Here is a 22042-nt window from a genome sequence, read left to right on the forward strand (position 1 = left end):
TAATGAAAGCAAAGACATTCGCAAATTAGAGAGGGGATTTGTGTTTCTTGGCAAATATCAAAGAGATACAGTCAGTTTCCAGTGCAATCCAAGTAAATATGTTTCCGCACACTGCGAGAGAGTGAGGGGGGAGAACGAGGAGAGAACATGACGACAGACAGGCTTTCACATCTCCATTCTCCCTCACAAATCTCCAGTAAGATGTGTATCGCTGACATCTTGTCAGCATCGTTATGTTTCCTTAGTTTGAATGTGTCCCAGGTGGCCATAGTCCTTTGTGCCTCAGTTCTTTTAGTTGCCAAAATGGATAAAAAGACAATTATGAACACTAATTGGCCCCTGAGCTCTGTGTGTGTGTGTGTGTGTGTGTGTGTGTATGTGTGTGACTGCTGCTTAATGTTTAGCTGCTACTGACTGTATGTGAGTCTGTATGTTTGCATATATGCACGTGGTTGCTACTGACCATTGGTTGAAAATGGTCTTTGTGTGAGCGCCCTTGTGCACGTGAGTCTACGTGTGTGTTTGAGCGACAGCGAGAGAGAGGTTTGTGTGTGTCTACTACTGGGTGTATGATTGCTAAGGCTTTCTGCGAGTGTGTGTGACTGTGTCTTGGTAGGGAGGGATAGTGGGCTCTTATTTTTAATGATGTCCCCTCGAAGATCTGAGACACAGCTCTGCCTTTGTGCTCGTTCCCCCAGGGGGCTCTTTTGACTGACTGTATTAGCATCAGTAAGTCCACCATTAGTGAGATGTCAAGGGTGATTGCCAGACCCACGGGGATGCTGTTTGCTCCTGTGCTGCCTGGTCTTCTTTGAAAAAGCAACTGAGAGACACCCAAATATGGAAGGAAGAGCACAGAGGTCAGAGGTCGGTTAATCGTTAGACGGCAGCTTGTTTGCTCTGCCAGTTCTGCATATTGATCAGATGTGGTACAGGTAATATTCTAATGGCTTGGAACTACAACAGGGCCGTGCGGCAGCCAGTCTTAGGACTTACTGACTGTGCCACGTAAGAGTTCCATGTAGTGCACATTGTCGTTATCGCAGATTATTACATCCTGCTAGGCTCTGCTGATGGAGCTCATTAATTATCACCAGTACTGGTCATATGATTTTAAAGTTCCTTTAATGTGAAAGAATTTTTTTATGTGAATGTGCTTTTCTGAGCAAAGTACTTCAAAAACCATTATTTAACATCAAGTCTGTGTCAGTGTGTAAACCTACTCTCCATTTTACCATTTATTTCTCGGGAAATTGAATCCTGTACTGACAACTGCAGCTACAGTGACATTGTATTTACAATTATTCATTCGGCATTTCTCTCACAACTTCAACTGTAGGAAGTGAGGAAAGTTACTCAGAAACATAAAAGGCTCATCAAAATAGTCATGTAACTGACAGAAAACAGTTTGTTAGTTATGTACATGACTGAAAGGGCCCAGGTTCGAAGTATAGGCCAGGAATAAATCGTCAAAGAAATGTTACTTGGGAAATTGTCAGTAGATCGAGGATCGATCTGCTCTGGTTATTAATTGATTATTAGTTATTGGTTATTATTAATTGAATGACCCATTGTAAGTAGTGTATCTAGCAGTGTAAGTCACAGCGGTGAATAAGGTATGTGGACTGATCACAATACATAGAGTTCTTGGAAGTCGCTTTGGAGAAAACCGTCTGATAAATTAATCAATGTAAATGTAATTGAAGGGGAGAGTAGCAGTGGATGTAACCAGAGTGTGTTATATATGCCTCTGTGGTGGTAAATCAAGAGCACTGAGCTGACATCCTTTGCACTATGCATTAGTGTAATGTCAGGCCTGCCAGTTTAAATCAAATAAACATGCATCTCAGCCTTGGCAAAATCCACAGCATTAATTTCTTTCTCATGATCAAGAAACACACTCCTTTTGAAATAAGGATCACTCTTTCACTGTTGTTAACATGCTTGGCCCTGGCTGGGCAGAGAACAGAATTGTGGGTAATTTATTGCTAAGCAAACAAACAAATATCAGTCTTGTGCCCCTTTAACATGACATCTTTCACAGCTTCAACTAGGTAGGCATGTGACAGGGAGTTAAATCAGTTCCACAGCACAAATATATTGTTTTATGTGTGTACTTTAAGAACTTTGCAAAATGAAATGTAGCAATCTGTAGATGTACTATGCAGTATTGTGGTTAAGGCTTAGGATCTGAAAGCAAGATGTTGCCCAGGGGAGGGTGAGTAAGTTCTTTAAAATGAAATACATTAGTAACAGTCTTCAGCTTTGTGAATAGGAAAGTAGAGAAATAGTGAACTGTAAGAAAATTATTAGATACCAGCAACTGTGAATGCATAAGTGGTGCTTGAATTAAGTTTAGTATGGTAAATTTATGCCATAATTCTGCAGCAGTCTATATGACGACATGTTTGATCTTGGTTTAAATAATGTGATTTCAGAACGACTGCTCATAGAAACAGTGATTCTGATTTAAGCCCCGCATTTCGATCCTGTTTCCGTCTTTTATTTAAATCTACAGAGCTGGATGACCTTGTGTTTTTTTCCAAAGGAGAAAATATGAATATTTCATGTAAACATTGTCTTTGAAGAATGTAATGGTCTAAAAGGAACTTGAAATTCTTTGCACATTTTCTGAGAAAAATCTATAAGTGCTCTAATGTTAAATCAATGGAACAGTCATTTGACGTATCAAGCGAAAATCATATAAAGTTATGAGTTCTATGTACACTCAAGTAAATTTTCAGAATATCCAGCTTCTTTTTCTAAATTTTGTATGTATTGAAATGTTTTTTTAAAGTCAAATTATTTCAGAAAGAGACTAAAAACATTGTTTAAGGTATCACTTAGAAAGAGAGTAGTTTATTGTAAAATTTACAGCACCAAATATGGTACAGATGCTGTATGTGCTGCACATATTATAACATAGAGAGAGCATTAAGGAGGTCATCTTTTCGTGGGCCTCAGGAAAGCTCAGACACTTTATACGTTATACTTTACGAACCCTGCAGTTTGCTTTCTATGAAGATTTAGTGTAGGTAAACCTACATCCTGCATCCTCTGTCAGACTGTAGGTTCCATGAGCGAGATACACAGTGAATTTGTTTAATCTGACAAGTACAACTCCGTCTGGAGCTGAGCAGTGTCCTTGTGGTGTGTTTTCACCATAGTAATGTTCTCACTGCTGCTGTTATTTCCAAAGTCCAGTAATAAATTAATAATAGTGACATTCTTATGCAGTTACATTCATTACAGGTACATTCTCATAGACAACCACATATTCATAGTAGAAATCCAGATTGTAAGCAAGTTATTCTGATCCCCTTCTCTGTTTGGTCATTGCAGAGTTTCAGGCCTGTTTCACACCTACACCTCAACACACAGTATTATGCATTATGTGACACTTCATTACTGCTGTACCACTGTGCCATCCTTTAAGTCTCCAACAGAATGCATAAACATTTTTTCATCTTCTCTTTCTTTGTAGATTGTTTAATGCATTTACCCTTCATTCTGAATACAATTTAGTTGCTGTTGTGGAGACCCATACCCACAGCATGATGCTGTCACCACCATTTTATACTGTTCTTACAGTATAGTCTGAGTGATGAGATATGTGTCAAGGTTCAATGTAAATCTTGGCAATTAAGACCAGGGAGTTACAGTTTGGCCTCATCAGACCTCCCAGCTACAAGTGCTTTTATCACATTAGCAGGGCCGCTTGTTTCTACGGTGTATACACGTGCTGACATGGGACCTCTAGCCACTGCGTAGTGCAGAATGGTTTCATTACATGTTCCTGATATTGCTGATCTATCTTCATTTTCTGAAACCCCAGCCAATGATACATAAAAATCAACATTTAACCTATATATAAATTTCTACTGAAAAGAGTCAGTTGTTAAAAAAATTACTGGTTAAGACTGTCATAAATGTTTTGTTGTTCTTCCTATTCTCATGGAGTTTAAACTGATGGAGAAGGGAGTTGCAGCTTATTACATTACATAGCTGGTAATTTTTCAGCGATTTATACAAATTGAGAAATTACTGGAGCTCTTATTACATGGGACATGAACCAAAAGCCTACCATGCTTTTTGTAGCACTAACAGGTAGATTGGAAGAGAAGGTTTCTTTGCTGCCAGTTTACTACAAGGTTAGTCTGCATTTTCATAACAACTATGCCCTGAAAACCAATTTTTTAAAAAAAAAAAAATCAACACTACATTCAGTGTTAATCAGCTGTGCTCTTACAAATAAATAACATGTAAATTTGCCGTATAGCATAAACAGAGAACATAATAGCAAATAAAAACTTAATGATCGTTACATAATTTAAAGCACTTTTCTCTCCCACAAGGGAAATTTATATTTTTAATGGACTCTCTCCATCAGTTGAAACTCAATTCAATGGGCTTTATTGACTAATAAAAAACATTTCACCATTTGCACATATACACAGGGTAAATAACATTAATAACTGTAATTAATAATGGCAATACCCTGTTCCTTATCCTTATCAGCCTGTCCCCATTGACGATTCCTTCTGTGGGCTGGACATCAATCAACCCCTGGGTGGCTCCCAACTGGTGACTGGCCTCACACTGTATACGGAGACTCGTGACCGGCTAACCTCCGTGGCTGCATATAACTACAATGGCCACTGCGTGGCCTTCGTGGGCACCAAGAGCGGGCGGCTGAAGAAGGTGAGTACTAGGATGAGGTATTGTCAGAAAAATCGCAGACCAGGGTCTCATCATGATGAACAAAGATCCTTCCAGGCTTTTGTGAGCGGAGAAACTTTTACAACTCTACATGATGTTTCCAGAAGCTGATCTGCTTTTCATAATCAACATTCTCAGGATGAGTCCAATCTGTTGGGAATTGCTGTGGCAGGAACGGACGTTCTCACATGATGATTTAACTGAAATCAGTAAATCACTTCAGAACGTGTGACATCGATCAGATTTGTTTGACAGCTGCTGCAGTGACATCACTGTGGCATACCTTTGGTGTTACTACTCACAAATTGTTGGCTAAGATGGTGCTGTCCTGGAAGGGCTGATTTGCAGACTTGGAGGCTTCCAGGATAAGATGGCTTCTGTTGTTCCTTGCGTCACCCTTGATTTCCTTTTTAGTACAGTGTGGCTGTATCTGAGCTAAGAGATCAACAGGAAGAAAACCCAAGGAGATAGAGCTGCAGCTAAAATTTATTACAGTGAGATACAGTGAATCCAGGAAATCACTTCTGCACAGAGGTCATACTGGGCAGCTGGGATCAATGTAAAATGTATTATTATTATTATTATTATTATTATTATTATTATTATTATTGTTATTATTATTTACTTAAATTAAAACTTACAATTTATTCAATACTTATCGCTTCTCTGCCTGGTGTTTATGAAACATTTGATGAAATTCAGAGTGGATTGATTGTAAATGCGTGGGTGTATGTATGTGCTTTTGGCAAAAGCTGGAAGAATTTCTACCCATGTCAATGAAGCTCCTTTGAATTCAAATTTGAGAGTCTGAGGAAAAAACAGGAATGAGAGAGAAAGAGAGAGAACCACGAAAAGGGGGAGGGGAGCAATAGCAGCACTTAAGCCCTGAGCAAAGCACATGGATGAACTAAGCCAGCCTTGGTTTTACCTTAGAGCTTTCCACTATGGCAGCCATTCACCGAGGACTGAGCACGACCACTAACCATGAGCATAACTGCTAATACCATAATAAAAAAAGGGGTTGGGGGGTCTGAAAAACAGGCAGAGTGAGTGGTGTTAGAAAGAAGAATATAGAAAGGGGGACAGAGGGAGAGTGAACTGAGAAAGTGAATGCAGTCCATGCTGTTTGCTTGTAATTGGACTGGCACCATTCCCAATGACCCCCACACATCCTCCATTCCACCCCCCTCTGCCTCTCTGCCATTCTGCCCACCTCATCTCGCTTTACAGAGCTTCTCCTTTCATTTGTGTTCCTGTGCTGAAGCCCAACAAAAGAGAGGAGGGCAAATGGCTCCTGCCACTTTTGGTGCCTTTTCTGCTCCTAGATGGGGGCAAATGCATCCAGGAGGTGAGGGCAAATGTCAGTCTGCAGGAAGCAAGGCCAAAAAGAGCCAACTAAATAACCAAATGGCTTGCAGTGGAGGAGGCAGATGCTCGAACACTGACGAGCTGACTGAGACGGGCAGGATACACGGTCAGGTTTCTCCACTTGCCTGCGCAAATGTACACAACGAAGCATGAAACTGACTTAATGACATTATACTGAAATATTAATTGGTGTGGAATTTAAACTGCAGGTTTGATTCCATTTCTATATTTCATAAGGGATGTGAGATAAGATGCAGAAGATTTGGACTTGGCTCATGCCACACGCCTGTTAGTGCAGGGTTCAGTGTGGTTCTGTCTGGTCTCTGTTACCAGACAATTGCATCACCTAGAAGTGACTTTGCGATGCCCGGTTCTGCCAAGTGTAAGTGGGGAAATCAAAACATGACAAGTGTGGTGAGCGGAGAAAAGAACTGAACGTAATCCCAGAGCTTCACTTTACAAAGCCCCATAGATGAGAATCTCTCCTAAAAGGTCATATTATTGGGCAATGGAGGTGATTAACACATTAATATGCCAGTCAAGTAGCCGCTTGTGGACTCCCTACATGAGACCCTCATAATATCTGGCAGCTTTATCTGCATCCCTTTGTGTCATGAATGACCGTTACATAGTGAGGTGTCCAGGTAGTCATCCTCCTGATGTAGTCATAGCAGTCCTGTTACCTAACCCTAATCTAAGGTATTGTGACATCATAGTCATGTTTTGGGACAAGGGGAGAATTTGTTGAGGCATTCTGTGTGTTGAGGCTCATGGTAAATATCCCCTTTGTGGAATTGTTCCATAAACTGTTTCCATGATGCTCATCACTATTTTCTCCACATGGATGTATTCCAGTGTAAAATACCTTGCCCAAGAAAGAGTTAAAAAAAAAAAATCATAACATGGCGTTTATCTCTAAATTGTATGAAAATGTAAAACTTTAAAAAACAACAAAGGTAGCAGTCAGAAATCTATTGTTGTATATCGTGTTTCCATAACCCTTGCCCATGTATTGTTTAAATGTGTAGCTAGTTATCAGATTATCCTATGGCCAGATGAAATAATGAGACACAGATTCAGGAATCTGTTCAAAGAACAAAGCCACGTGTAACCAAACGATTTCATTCAATATTTGAAACTTGAATCATGAATACATACACAAAATGGCTCTTTCATAAATAAATAAATCAATAATGCGAAATACAGGCACCCATGAAACAAGTATGTACCGTACTGTATGTACCTTATGACTCTCAAACCTTCCGTGATCAAAGGAACACAACACACTATTTGTCCGTGTGATCTGCAATTACACAGTCAAAGAGGACACAGCTGAGGTCTAGATCTTTTTATTGGGTTCATGATGATGAGTGTTGGTTGCTCAAGCCAGGGTGTCTTACATGTTGCAGAGATAACGTTCACTGGAGAGTGGCCTGATGCTTCCCCGTCCTCTGGGAGCTGGATCTTTGTTTACCGAGCCACTTCTCTCTGGAAAGCAGCTTCTAATCTGCGGCAACCGGCCCAGCAGGGGCCTCTCAGCCCCTTGGTATTGATCCGATTACAAAGGCGACCAAGGAGGACGGCCATCCTGCTTGGCCCATGTGGGGCTCCCTGGGTTCGGGGAAGCCTGATGCTCGGCAGGGGTTGCATGTGCCATCTTGAAGGTCCCATCTCCTCAGTGACCTTGGCACTTGTTCAGAACTGCAGCTAACACCTGGTATTTCTTTGCTACAAGGCAACACTGTTGTGTGGCAAGTGGGAAAAGGTGTTGGTTCATTATGAGGACAACAGGGAGGCAAAACAGGAGCATGTGGTGACCACAGAGAACAATCCTGGGTTGTTCTCTATGAACAGAACGTTCTTAGTACAGTCTGCTTCTTCATACAAACATCTCACTTTACGTAAAGTGTAATTCACACACGTTGTACAGGTATGACTGAAATAACAGGTAAATTCTCGCGAAACAAAAACTTCATGTCTAATTAAAAGGTCATGGAATATCCCACATAACGATAAAAAAGCAGGACCTATCTGTATGGTAATGTAATGGTAATGGGAAATTCACTTATTCATTTATTATCGAATTTTTGGTATTTGCAAACATTTATTACAATTATTTTTACTATTCCAGGGGGTGCGGTGGCACAGTGGGTTGAACCATGGTCCTGCTCTAGGGTGGGTCTGGGGTTTGAGTCCCGCTTGGGGTGCCTTGCGACGGACTGGCGTCCCGTCCTGGGTGTGTCCCCTCCCCCTCCGGCCTTACGCCCTGTGTTACCGGGTAGGCTCCGGTTCCCCGTGACCCCGTGTGGGACAAGCGGTTCTGAAAGTGTGTGTGTGTGTGTGTGTGTGTGTGTGTGTGTGTGTGTGTGTGTGTGTGTGTGTGTATTTTTACTATTGCTATTTTGCATTATTGTACAACTGACAGGCCCAGAATGCATTTCATCATTATTAAACCTGACATTTTTAAAACCAAATATTTGTCTTTAATAAATTTTTAATAATGCGCAGAACATGAAGAGGTTGCTGTTGATGTCCCTTCCTCACAGCCGAGAATAAACCCTCAGCCAGTATATACTGTGCAGACAAGTATCCATAATAAAAGTCAGTGCCCTGTGTTTTATTCTCACAGTTTTTCCCTGGATTCTCAGTGAACACCCAAAATGACTCCATTCTTGCTGACAGTTCCACTGGTTATCAAAGTGGAGTCTTGGCCTTATGCCACACTGCACAGATTCCTTCCTACAAAGTGTGTGATTGGAGGTGATAACTGTGATTTAGCCAATTCGTTCTGGGAATCTGAGGAAAAAGATTGAACGAGATGAGAAGCAGAAAGAAGCAGAGGTTTCTGCACTTTTTCTCTACCTGTCATTTGATAGTAGTCGGATATTCATGTATAATACACTATTCATATATCACTGATATCAGGAGAAAATGATATATTCATATGATGCTTAGCAAGACTCGGTCAGTATTGTGTCAGAATTTACCAGCTGTAAAAATGGGTGAATAATTGTAATGTTTTGTAATTGTAGGGGGTGCGGTGGCATGGTGGCGCAGTGGGTTGGAGCAGGTCCTGCTCTCTAGTGGGTCTGGGGTTCGAGTTCCGCTTGGGGTGCCTTGCGATGGACTGGTGTCCCGTCCTGGGTGTTTCCCCTCCCCTTGTGGCCTTACGCCGTGTTACCGGGTAGGCTCTGGTTCCCCGCGACCCTGTATGGGACGAGCGGTTCTGAAAGTGTGTGTGCGTGCATGCGTGTGTGTGTGTTCGTTTGTTTTGTAATTGTAAGGATCCTAAAACTGTAAGTCACTTTTGGCGAAAAGCATTAGCTAAATGAGTAAATGTAAATGTACTGTTTAATAATATTGATCAGTTGCCTCTTTAATTGAAATGAGTAATAAAAATTACACTTTAGTAACAGTGGTTTGGTTAACACTTTAGAAAGAATATATATATTGTTAAATACTGATGCTGATTTTTAAAATTTACGTTATCTTTCCGGATCCATTCTTGAATGTTTATCTCACATTTTAACAAACATTGACATTTTTTTTTCTCTCATTCTCAGTTAACATCCAAATCAAAGTGCACTCAGTAGCACTTACACACCCTGTGTCTTTCCATTGACACTAGTGAATGTTTATCTTACATTTTGGGTGACTGAAGTGATCTCCTTCATCAGCGGCTGCTTTCCTCTGGTGTCAATTATTAATTTCCTGGCTCAGTTCAAATCATCACCTAACATCGTTCTTCCTTAATTGAATCTGATTTCTGGGCCTGGAATTTTCATATTTCTTTTTGAGATGTGTAGCTTGAAGGAAAACTCAACAAGAGCTTTAACAAATTTATCTGATAGAAGATAAGAGACAAAACGGGAGAAGCTGTTCTTTTTCGTGGCACACATTCAAATAAAATTACTTGGAACATTTTTGAACCGTCTTCAAAACCCTGTGCCACAATTAAACATTCTGCATCCTCTAAACAGATGGCAGCTATATTTAGGAGCAGAATAAAATAGTTTTCTTTCACTTTATTGAACAATCCTCTGTATACTTTTGATGTTAATGTTTCATAAAACTTCATTCTAATAACAAGGGAAAAATTTCCAAGCACCCTTGTTTCAAACCAAAACACATTACTAGATGTTATGTCTATTACAATTAATAACATATTTCATTTCATAACATTTCAAATTACTTCTGTGTGATAAAGTGCAAATGGGCATCTATTACATGCAATCAAGCTCAATCAATGATTCGAACCCCACGGTATGTCTCAGCCATGGAGATGTATCTTGCAGGTCTTATGTTCAATTTCAAGCAGCACTAAGGTTACATAAGGATGGGGGGGCATCCAGAGCGGGACGGAGAGCTGCAGCCATCGAATGTCCCTTGTATAGTGGCCGCATCTCAGAAAAAACCTCAAAAGCATCATTGTGAGAAGCAAAAATGAATACTTCTAATTATGTCTACATTTCAACGATTCAGTGGAGGCATTTCACATCCTTTGGAATCCTTTCTACATCCTTTGGAACGCGTCTCTAACCACTGCTGTCAGACGTAGGCGTCCCACTTCATTTTGGCTGGCGGTCACTTCTGTTTCACAGCTGTTACTCACTGCGTGCTGAACTGTGTCTAATATTACTGCAGGGCAACTTATAGTTATTTCTAACACGTTTATAAGAAATATGTATTGTACTTTGAGCCTTTTAAGTTTTTTGAGGTATAATAATATCTTTAAAATGTGATTTGCTTTGACATAACGGTAGAAAATCACATTTACACAGTTGGCTACAGCAACAGACCTTCGAAAAGTGCTTTGCTCGGAATTGGCGAACACAGGATACCGTGTGTGTTGTGTGCTTCCCTCACTTTGTTATGAAATGTCATTTATGAAATTCTGACTCATAATTTCTGTGTGCCGACTCTTGGTATTTTCAGAATCAGAGGCATTATTAGACGTAATTAAGGCCACAATAAGATTTTCAGATGTTATTAGATAGTAGGTTCTAAATACATAGTAGTTCACAGTTGTGAATCATGGAAAATCATCATTTTGGACCTTTCAGGCTACGTACAGAAGACGGTAATGTTTTTTCATACTTTGCTGAATGATAATTTATTTTCAATTTATTTTGATAACACCTCAGTGATACAAGAGTTAAAGGCACAATTATTCTCATGTTCCACTGAGGTTAAACATGTCTTATTTCAGGGACACCTGTACCAATGTACCTTTTACAGTGTATCAGGCAATAAGTCTATCAAACATACATCTAAAAGAGAAGTTGCAAAGAGCAATTGAAAAAATTGTGTAAAACAAAGCAGAACATTACCCTGCTTAGATTCTATATTGTATTCCGAAAACAGCAATTTAACACCTTTTTTGCATCACATTTACAGTCTCTTTCCAATCCTGCATATCTGTGTTACTTAATATTACAACGTTTCTTTATTGTTTTCTGTCATATAAAAACACATGAAAGGACAGTCCCAGTGGAGCAGAGGTTTCCAGAGGAATCCCTTTTAAGTGATGCTCTTTTTTAAAATACATAGACACAAAAGATCCATATAAGTTAGTACATATGAAATAGCATATGGGTATGCAACTGATTGTGTAATTTTACTAGACAATGTTTAAAGGCCTTTAACCTTCCTGGAGTAGTCATTTTATGTATTTTTAAATGTCAGGAGAAAAACTTTGAAATTGTAGGGACTGTATTCTGCAGTAAAACCTATGTTTGTGATTTGTGTGCGGGAAAAGAAGGTCAGACCATTGACAGTACAGTGGAGGTTCACTTCGAACTGAAAGATTATTTATTGAAATCCCATGTTGTCGTACACTGTAGGTTGTTAACATACCCTGCTGCAATATAGAAAATGTCCTGTTCTATGAAAGGATGACAGAGGTGTATGAAACGAGAAAGCTGGTAGTGTAGTGACTAGCGCAGTTCCCTTTGGATCCTAAGGTTGCAAGTTTGAATCCCTCCTTCAGCAAGTTATTCACCCTAGATTGCTGCAGTAAAATTTCCTAGCTGTATAAATGGGTAAAATAATTGTATGTAGCTTAACATTACAAGTTGCTTGGGAGAAAAGTGTCAGGAAACTGTTAAAAAAGCTAATTAACATGTCAAAGGTAAAATCAATGTAACAGAAGCTGGCACATTAAAGAACAGGACAGTGAGTGTTGTCTGACTGCTCACATAGGGCTACAAGCTTATTTCTGTGAACAGGACAGAGATTCTCTTTCTTTATAGCCTTTTTTTTGTTTTGCAGAACAGTAAATAATGTGTTTTACAGCACTGTAAGCTGCCAGGATTACAATTTATTTTGCTCTGTTTCCATATCTGCTGTTCTTACTGTCCATTGTTTGTTTTCTGTTGAGCCATTACAGGTACAGGTACCCCATGTAAAATGTCATGTTTTACATGTTGCAGTAGAAGTTTTGATTAAAAATAATTCAAAATTGTTATAAAATCTTCCAGGAATGAAATGCCAAGAGCCCTGTTTGTCTGATACCTTGTAATTCTTCATTATTCTTTCGCATGGAGAGGCATAGAGAGATGCAGACAATTTTTCAGATGTGTTTTCAGGAAGGAGGTTTTGCAGTTCAAGGCTGTGCCCTGCTCAGGGCGGCAGCGGAAGGACGTTCCCAGAACAACCGGTTGGTCACAAGTCCAGCTACCCTCTCTCATAGCGGATGAGCTATACGTACCTTTTAAAACTCTTTTTTCATTCCATTATCATTTTTTATGAATTTTCAAACACATTTGCTCCTTAAAATGAGTCATAGATTTCAAGAACATAAAGGAAATTTGGTTGAAAACTGTCCTGTCTTATCCTGTCCTGTCCTATCTTGCCCCGTTCAATCCTATCTTATGTGATCTTACTCTCGATCAAAAAGTACTTTAACAGGTATCTACCTCATAAAAAAGCAGTCCAAAACTGTAAAAGGAAATTATGAATAATTTGATTTTTACGTTTATTCATTTAGCAGATGCTCTTCTCCAAAGCGACATAAAAACTTAAGCTACTTACAATTATTTACCCAGCTGGGAAATTTTGCTGAAGTAATTTTAGGGTAAAGAGCTTGCTCAAGGGTACTATAGCTGGAGGTGAGATTCAACGCTGCAACCTTGGAGTCTAAAGACAGTAGTTCTAGCCACTACGATACCAGCTGTACTGTAACTTCTGAATGCTGAAGGCATGATCTGTTATATTTGAAGGTGCCATGAAAGTGTTACAGTATTCAGGGCGAACACTTTATTCTAAGCATATTTTTAGCTGGTGTATGCACATTGTACTGTTCCGTGCACCGGTGACTAATTTGACTGAAAATCCTCCCGGCTGCATGTTATTTCCTGTGTGTTTGTTCTGCTAATTGTCCAAAATGAGGCATAGTCTCAGGACGGGGCCTGTGGTGATCGACACCGACTTCACTGTACTTTCACAGCACGCATAATAGAGACCACAGAACTGGCTGAGCACCTAACCGTCCAGCAGCAGCATTTGCAGAAATGTCTGGAAAGGTCATTGTGAGTTTTTGGATTTGTGTGTGTGTGTGTGTGTGTGCGTGTGTGTGTGCTGTTTTTATTTATTTATTTATTTATTTATTTGTCCAGGGGCCCACTGTTTTTTAGCCTTTCGGAGCCTGGGGCTGGGTGTTGCTTGTGTTCCCGCAATCAGCTTTTCTTCTGTGTGTAGGTGTGTGTGTGTGTATACACTGTGTTACCCCTGGGGTATAGAATCCTGTTTGCACTGATGGTGGGCTTGCAAAGTAACTGTCTGACTCAGGAATTGGTTTGTTTTTCAAGCCGGGACTCCAGGCATGCCGCAGGACTTTGCTTGTCTGGGATTTAACAAGCGTCAGACGTGTGCTGAAGTTCCCAGAAGGACCAAAACGTTTAGGCCTCAAAAGCAAGCAGATGGTTGAGTTTCACAGCTTGTGGAATGAACAAACTGTTCACCTTTAGGGCTTGTGAGAAAGAACACCTGAACACATCTCCACTGAAAGCCTTTGCAGCCTTCTAAGGTGTATAGTCACTGGCGTGCAGTCAGGGTTGCCCTGTGCACACTAGGAATAAAAGGTTCTTCATGGCTTTACTTGGTTTTTCCTTTTTTTCAATTTTTGACCTACCCTCATGGTGGTGTTTGAATCCTGGCCCTTCAGTAAATGTTGAGTTTAAATGGAGATACATGTCTCTACAGATCTTTATCCCATATTCAAATGATTGCGTGATAGGTGAAATATTCCAGGCACCTTCATTTTGCCCACAGTTCTGATGAAAGCAATCAAGATGTTCACTCTAGCACTGACTGGGTTGCAGGGAAAAGTTGTTCAATAACCACATTTACAAAGAAGGAAGTGAAAGGAGTGCCAGTGATGTGTGGAAGTGGTGGCCCAACCTGAAGGAGATAAAAAACAGGTGATGATCCTAGGGTCATGGTGGAGCTCCATTCTCTTCCCTGCTCTGTCAGAAGGTTGGGTGTAGATTTGGCGCTACAATGACACAAAATGCATTAATGGGCAGATGCTGGTTTGCCTGGACATTTATGTATTGTGATCAAGTATCCACACTGGTATGGTTGAGTCTCACTTTTCATTTGTGTACTTTAGGTTTGTGTCAGCTGAACTTGAGGGTGTCCATGTGAGAGGAGGAGGAAGGTTTTTCCCCACTTTTCTCACTGTCTGCATCATTATATCCCTTCTGTACTGATCAAAAAGAGTGAACTACAGTTGGCCAAGGGCATCCGGCTGTGCCCCTTACAGACAAGTACATGTATGACAAGTCCTTCTCTTCATTCATGGATGCTTTATGATACTATCGCTTAAAGAATGTTATAGTATGTCTGTATCAGGCTTCTGATCCAGACGTCAGTGAAAAGCGTTTCTCTATTATTATGTCTTGACGTTTTGCTTTTATGATATTATTTTACTAAATGGTGACTCGGAGGGGTGTGGTGGTGTAGTGGGTTCAGCCGGTGCCTACTGTGTGATTAGTGTAGTGTTTGAGCCCTGCTTGAGGTGCCTTTCAGCGACCTGGTGATCTACGATGGACTGACATCCTGTGGAGAGTATAACCTTCACTAGCTTTATACCCATGTCTTTCCAAGATAAGCTTGGGACTGCCACAGACCTACCAGCAGCTTCCGTTAATGAATTAATATTTACATTTATTCATTTAACTGATGCTTTTCTCCAGAGCGACTTATAATGTTAAGCTACTTACAATTAAGGGGGGCGCGGTGGGGCAATGGCGCAATGGGTTGGACCAGGTCCTGCTCTCCGGTGGGTCTGGGGTTCGAGTCCTGCTTGGGGTGCCTTGTGACGGACTGGCGTCCTGTTCTGGGTGTGTCCCCTCCCCCTCCCGCGTTATGCCCTGTGTTGCCAGGTTAGGCTCTGGCTCCCCGTGACCCCAAATGGGACAAGCAGTTCAGGAAATGTGTGTGTGTGTGTGTATACTTACAAGTATTTACCCATTTATACAGCTGGGTAATTTTGCTTGAGCAATTCAGGCTAAGTACCTTGCTGAAGAGTATTAAACCTGGAGGTGGAATTCGAACTTTCTCTAAGCGCTACTCCACCAGCTGTCCCTGTGTTTTTCTGAATACTAAATTTCTCAAACCACTGCCCTGGTTTTGTATTACATGAGCTGTAGTTTCAAGGGCAAAAAAGATCATTCATGCAGCTGTTTAACTGAGTAGAGCAGTCCAAGTTAAGTACTTTCTGTAAGGGTGCCATAGCAGGTTTCCTCCTGGGACATGAACTGGGTCACATGCCTGTGTGATTAACTACCACATCACCTGCTGCCTAATTGTCTCCTGTCATTGGCTCAGTGGGCTATATCTGAGTTGTGTTACCTCTACGTGTCCACAGTGGGGAGCAGCCATGGAGGGGAGCCACAGTCTTGAATTCTCGGAAGTCCAGACCCTCGTTCTCAGATTGAGCTGAGTGTCAGCCGTTGAATGTCCAGAAATGAAATCCCCCCAAGGGATGTAAATATTGCAGCTTCTTTATAAAGACACTGAAGCTGAAGCTACCTTGTTTCCTCAAGCGGTACAAGATGAAAAATGTGTTTTAGTGTGTGTGTGATGTACTGATGGAAGTCTGTGCTTCTATGAACACTTTGGATCTATAACCCAGTCCTGTAGATATTATAAGTCCTGAATAACATACATCGAACATGCTCTTGTCTCACATTACACAGGCCATGGTGATGTCCCACCTGGACTACTGCAGTTCCCTTCATCTGGCCTTCTGGCCTCCACTATCAAATATCTCCGGCTGATATAGAATTCTGGCCGCAGCACAAGTTGTGTTTGATCTGTGTTTGATCCCCTTCTCCATGTTCTTTCTCAACTGGCCTCCTGTAGCTCCTGCATCAACTTTAAGACTCTGGTTATGACTTGCAAGAACATCAGTAGATCTGCTCCTCAATACCTACAGGACTTGATGGCTCACAATGCTGACCATACCACTGTGCTTCTCCACTTCAAGACGCTTAGTGGTTCCACACACAGGAGGTGCAAAATCAAAAGCCCAACGATCCTCTGTTCTTGCTCCTTTGTATTGGAATGACCTCCATCTCTCACTCAGAACTGCTGTTTTCCTTTCAACTTTCAAAAAGGGTCTTAAAGCAGATCTATCAGACCTGCTCTACTGTCCGCTGTACAAACTTTGACTACATTATTACAAGCTGTGACTTCTGTGATGTATACTGGCCAAAATTGTGGTATTGGATTGACTGACTGTACTTCTGTTTTACTGGTAAGTTCTACATCGAGTTGTATGTCACTTTGGAGAAAAGCGCTTGCTAAATTAATGCATCTAAGTGTGACTGTATATTTTACATTTACATTTACATGTATTCTGTGGTGGTGTGGTGGGTTTGGCCATGCCCGCTGTGGGGTGGGTCTGGAGTTTGAGCCCTGCTTGGGGTGCCTTGCAGCAGACTGGAGTCCCGTCCTGGGTGTGTCCCCTCCCCCTCCAGCCATCTGCCCTGTGTTTCCGGATAGGGCTCCAGCTCGCCGTGACCCCGCTGGGGACAAGTGGTTGTAGCCCTTAGTTGGTTGGATTTACATGTATTCATTTAGCAGACGCTTTTCTGCAAAAGCGACGTACAGCAGAAAATACAATGTATACATTACAGAAGCAGAAAGAGAGACGTAGATGCAGACGTGTGATTCTTAAGTACTCTTAGTTTGTTTCTTTCCACCATATGAACCGATGTTCATTACACGAGTAGCTGTATAAAGCTTTTTCTGAATATCCACGATTCCTGATCATCTTCCTCATAATAATTTTTTACAGATATATAAACATTTACGTTACAAATTTTATGAATGCATGTTTGTTCACATGTGGTATGTGAAAATGTGTCTATGAATCACAGTGATGTCCTGCAGAGATCTGACTGCTTCAATTAGATTCTGGAAAAAGGATTTTACTGCTTCCGTTGTGAAGTTGGCCTGTGGTCCGAATTCTCAGTGTCTGAGTTCACAATCCCTGCATTTATGTCTGTTTTTGGAAATGCGGAACTTTATGTGTTGTTCTCAATATTCCACTTTGCATTCCTTCTGTTGAGGCATATTTTAGGAATCTAGGCGACATTAACACAAACGAATACACGCGCATACGCAGAAGCATTGCCTCTCACTCGTGCAAACATGCAAACACTTATTCACACATAGAAACACACACAAAAAGCCTATTGCACCTCGAAGGGACAAGGTTACACAGCTGCAGGCTACAGGCAAGCAAACCTACAATGACCTCTGCATAGTGATCAAAGGAAAGCGCAGTGGAAAAATTGTGAGAGTTTAGTGCAAATCGCCCCCTTTGTCCTCCCATGTGTTTGTGTTGGCCACGGGAACTCCTCGAAGGAAGGGAAGAGCCCGAAGAGGGCCACAAAGGCCAAGTCCTTGCTGAGCAGGAAACAGCTCTCCTGGAGAGAGCTCCAGACAGCTGGAAGCTCTGACAGAAGGTCTACATGACCCCAAGGATTCATCAGTCAGCAAAAACAAAAAAGTTGGAACTAGAAAGTTTTGTAGTAGCAACTTTGGAATCTGTACAGCTGACACTACATTATTATTTTCTTTTATAGTATAGGGTTTTTTTAATAATGTCCTAACCATACCATTAGTCCATATTTCAATGGCCTCATTAGGCCTTTTCAGCTGTTATTGTGGTCCAGGCAAGGTTTTACTGTTTGTTTTTCCTTTCCATTTTTGGGGAAAGTACCCAGACTGAATCATCTGAGACTGTGCCATGACAGGGCGGCAGTAATTATAGATTTGATTTCAGCGTGTGTGGAGGCAGCCGCCAGAGGCACCGTCGTACACAGACAGGAGGGTTACGTAACGGCGCATTGTTTCAGGCTGCCTGGACCGGGGAGCTGAGCGCAACCACATTCCTGCTACTGGCAGACGAGCAGCAGGCCTGACAAAGAGCACTTGGAGTTTGGAGGAATGTTGGGCTGTCAAAAGCCTTTCGGTGCCAGTGCCTCCTTTTCATTTTCTTTTTCTGCTTCTGACAGTCACCTGTTCTTCTAAAGTGGTGACCTGATCGCTCTACACCCCGTTTGCTCACTTAGTCCCTCTGCACTCTTGTCTCTGTGACTGGGTCTCTCTGCGGCGCTGTATCAGGGACTCGACCTTTTTGTTGGTCTCTCTCAGGAGTTTAGTGTCCCTGTGGGCCGTTATCAGTGGCATGGCTGCCCAATGGCTTTTTTGTCAGTGATCCGGTCTCTTTGTGTTTCTCTATCAGTGACCTGGTCTCCCTGTGGTTCATTATCAGGTCTCCTGTGCTGTCGGTGTCCTAGTCTTTCAAAAAAACCTTTTATCATACAGGCATTAGCCACCATGCTGATTAGGGACATGGACTTGTAACTGAAAGTTTGCTCCGGCCTCAGTCCCCAGTATTGCTCTAGTTCCCTTGAGCAGAGTACTTATCATAATTTTCCGCTAAACATACTTGTGTAGATGAAAAAAAACGTAGATGGGGTAGATCTTGCAAGTCACTTTTAATAAAAGCATCAAAGTAATAACTTAGGTATTATAACAAATAGTCTCCGGCTGTGCGGTGGCGCAGTGGGTTGGACCGGGTCCTGCTCTCTAGGGGGTCTGGGGTTCGAGTCCTGCTTGGGGTGCTTTGTGACGAACTGGCGTCCTGTCCTGGGTGTGTCGCCTTACACCCTGTGTTGCTGGGTAGGCTCTGGTTCCCCGCGACCCTGTCGGGGACAAGCGGTTCAGAAATTGTGTGTGTCTCTGGCTGTTAACTGGTCAATCGTGATCATCTCCTACAGTGTGCTAATCATTGGATGTATGTTACTGCTAAATGATGCTGTATCACAGAGCCTGCAACAGGTGAATTCTGTTGTTGTTTTCATGCTTTCTGAATGATCTGGCATGATGCCCTGGAGCTTATTGTGAGAGATGGATGGCATGACATCAGATTTAGCCAAAACCCCCAACAGATTGATCTGCAGTGTTTATATTTAGACTATTGCATCCATTATATTGATTGGTTGTTCTGTTCTAGCCACATCTGAGGCCATAATTGGCAGCAGTTTTAAGGCATCATGTCCTAAACCTACAACATGGAGAGATGATGAAAGAGGAAGAAGCTGGTAGTGTGTGTGTGTGTGTGTGTGTGTGTGTGTGTGTGTGTGTGTGTGTCCATTTTCATCCCCACTCACATTTTCTATAGGAATCTGTATGTTAACCATTGGTGCCAAGAGGCAGTTAATGTAGTTTCACCAACTGCCCCTTGGTGTAAAGGGTAAAGGGGAGTAGGAAGAAGCACAGTACCTTTACTACTCCTTCCCACTCCTAAAGGTCGTTTACTGTGCAGTTTGCTACAGCGTCCAATGGTTAGTGGATTCAGCACTCCTTTGAATGACATCATCTCCTGCCCCCCACCCCCTATCCATAAAGTAATGCCTTTTTGCCACCACAGTGAAGTGGATACTCTCTCAGCAGACCCTCTTCCCCTCCCCTTTGGGTCCCGGGTGGGGTGTATGGGGTGCCCAGTGGCGGGAGGGTATTGAGAAAGCATGTTCTTACGTTCTTCATTTATTCATGCCACATTCCCGCCAAGCCATAACACCAAGGTTTTCATCCATGATGGAGGGGCAAATTGCCCCCCTATTTGGTGACAGGACTGCAAATGCCGTGAAGTTAATTTACTACCCTGTCAGGCTCCAGTGATGACGAGTGTCTGGGGGGTGCCAGGCCTGGCAGTGCCTACTGGCAGCTTGTCGTGCTTTACATGACATTGAGTTCCAGAAAGATACTCTATCATTCTTCTCCAGGAGAAGGTGGTCTAATGCTTTAGAGGAACTCGATACCCATTCCAGGTACTTTACCTTCTGTTCCTTGGGGTCATAGCTCTTTCTGCTCATGGCTCAGAATTTCAGAGCTTTCAAATTGTCTTTCGAATGCATATTTTCTGTGTTTTTGCCGTGAGTGTCTGAATTTTCCTGAAACATACAGTACTGTGCAAAAGATTTAGGCACTTGGGGGGAAAAAGCTGTAAAGTGAGAATGCTTCCAAAAATAATGCTCTTAATAAACATCCTACAAAGCTTAGTAACCATCCATTGTCAACAACCGCTTGTCTCGACCAGGGTCGTGGTGGGCTTAACTGGGTCCTGCTCTCTGGCGGGTCTGGGGTTCAAGTCCTGCTTGGGGTGTCTTGCAGTGGACTAGCGTCCTGTCCTGGGTGTGTCCCCTCCCCCTCCAGCCTTACACCCTGTGTTGCCAGTTTAGGTTCCAGTTTGCCACGACTCTGCTTAGGATAAGTGGTTTCAGACTGCGTGTGTGTACTTTCTTTCTTTAATGACATACAAAACCCTTACTGTAATACTGTAACTTTTTGCAAAAGGAATGCTTGTAAATCTAAAATATGCTCTTTCCTATTGACACTAATGCAGAAGACATGAAAAAACTCTCTAAAACAAATATTTTTGCGAAACATCTAAGGGCCTAAGACTTTTGCACGGTACTGTATGTCATACAAACACTTACACAGCCCATACACAAGACACACAACTTAAACACATATGCACACATTTGTACTGCACACCCCCTGCTGCAGACAATCTCTCGTACACACACATAACCTGCACACATACGCCAGCAGTTTTTCCATCCTCTTACAGTGTGTTCCACTGGCATATTTTAAACTTCAAGCTCCTGACGCACCTTTCTGTGTGTGAAACAGTCTAAAAGGCTACTAAATTTCCTCCATTGGTGCCATTTTTGTCTCCAGATGGATGTGTCCTCAGCTGGTATGACCCAGTGAGAGTTTAGTCACAGAGCTGGAGACCTGGTCATGGAAACACTTGCAAAGGCTTAGACCCCAGTCACACTGGCACACACAGCGCAACCTGCCAACCCATCCAAACACCCGGGCACCACACACTTCCAAGCCCATCTGCTGCTCATCTTCCCATCATAAAACCCCACAAGTGTTTTGATGCAGTGCTGTGCCACTGCACATTCATTGACACCTGCTCTGTGGACACCGAGGTCCTGAATGCACGATTCTGTGGTGTTACTGTGCCACCGAAAAATCTTGCCCATGCATTTATGAAACACCATTTTCATCTCCCAAACTATACAATACATACTGACTTGCTTTCAGTTCCATTTCCGTTTTACTTTTACCACATAGACTGAACGGGGATCAAGCCTATTGCCATGGGTGATACTACGGATAAACTGCAGAATCCCTTAACCAGCCTGAGAATGTCAACCTTCACAGGGTCACATCAAATTAGTTTTGAAGCAAAAACACACCAATTTGTCTTGAAACACACATACGGACACATTTTACGACAGGTCTCCCTCAGATAAAATCACAATGCCAAGACAGGATACCATGTTACATTTTCCTTATACTGGGGTTACAGTTGCTATGGAGACACCTGGCTGTGAGCCAAACTGCAGAGCTGCAGTGG

General features: G+C 42.0%; 1 protein-coding gene across 3 annotated transcripts in view; it reads left to right on the forward strand.

Annotated features, from left to right (window-relative positions):
* LOC108918496 (plexin-A2-like) overlaps positions 1 to 22042 on the forward strand; it is a 135289-nt gene that overhangs the window by 27138 nt on the left and 86109 nt on the right. For all 3 annotated transcript variants that reach the window (XM_018725808.2, XM_018725811.2, XM_018725810.2), the window contains exon 3: positions 4519 to 4701. In XM_018725808.2, the coding sequence (XP_018581324.2) occupies positions 4519 to 4701 (183 nt within the window). The remainder of the gene's footprint in view (positions 1 to 4518; positions 4702 to 22042) is intronic.

Source organism: Scleropages formosus, chromosome 22 (assembly GCF_900964775.1).
Source record: "Scleropages formosus chromosome 22, fSclFor1.1, whole genome shotgun sequence".
Lineage (NCBI taxonomy): Eukaryota > Metazoa > Chordata > Actinopteri > Osteoglossiformes > Osteoglossidae > Scleropages > Scleropages formosus.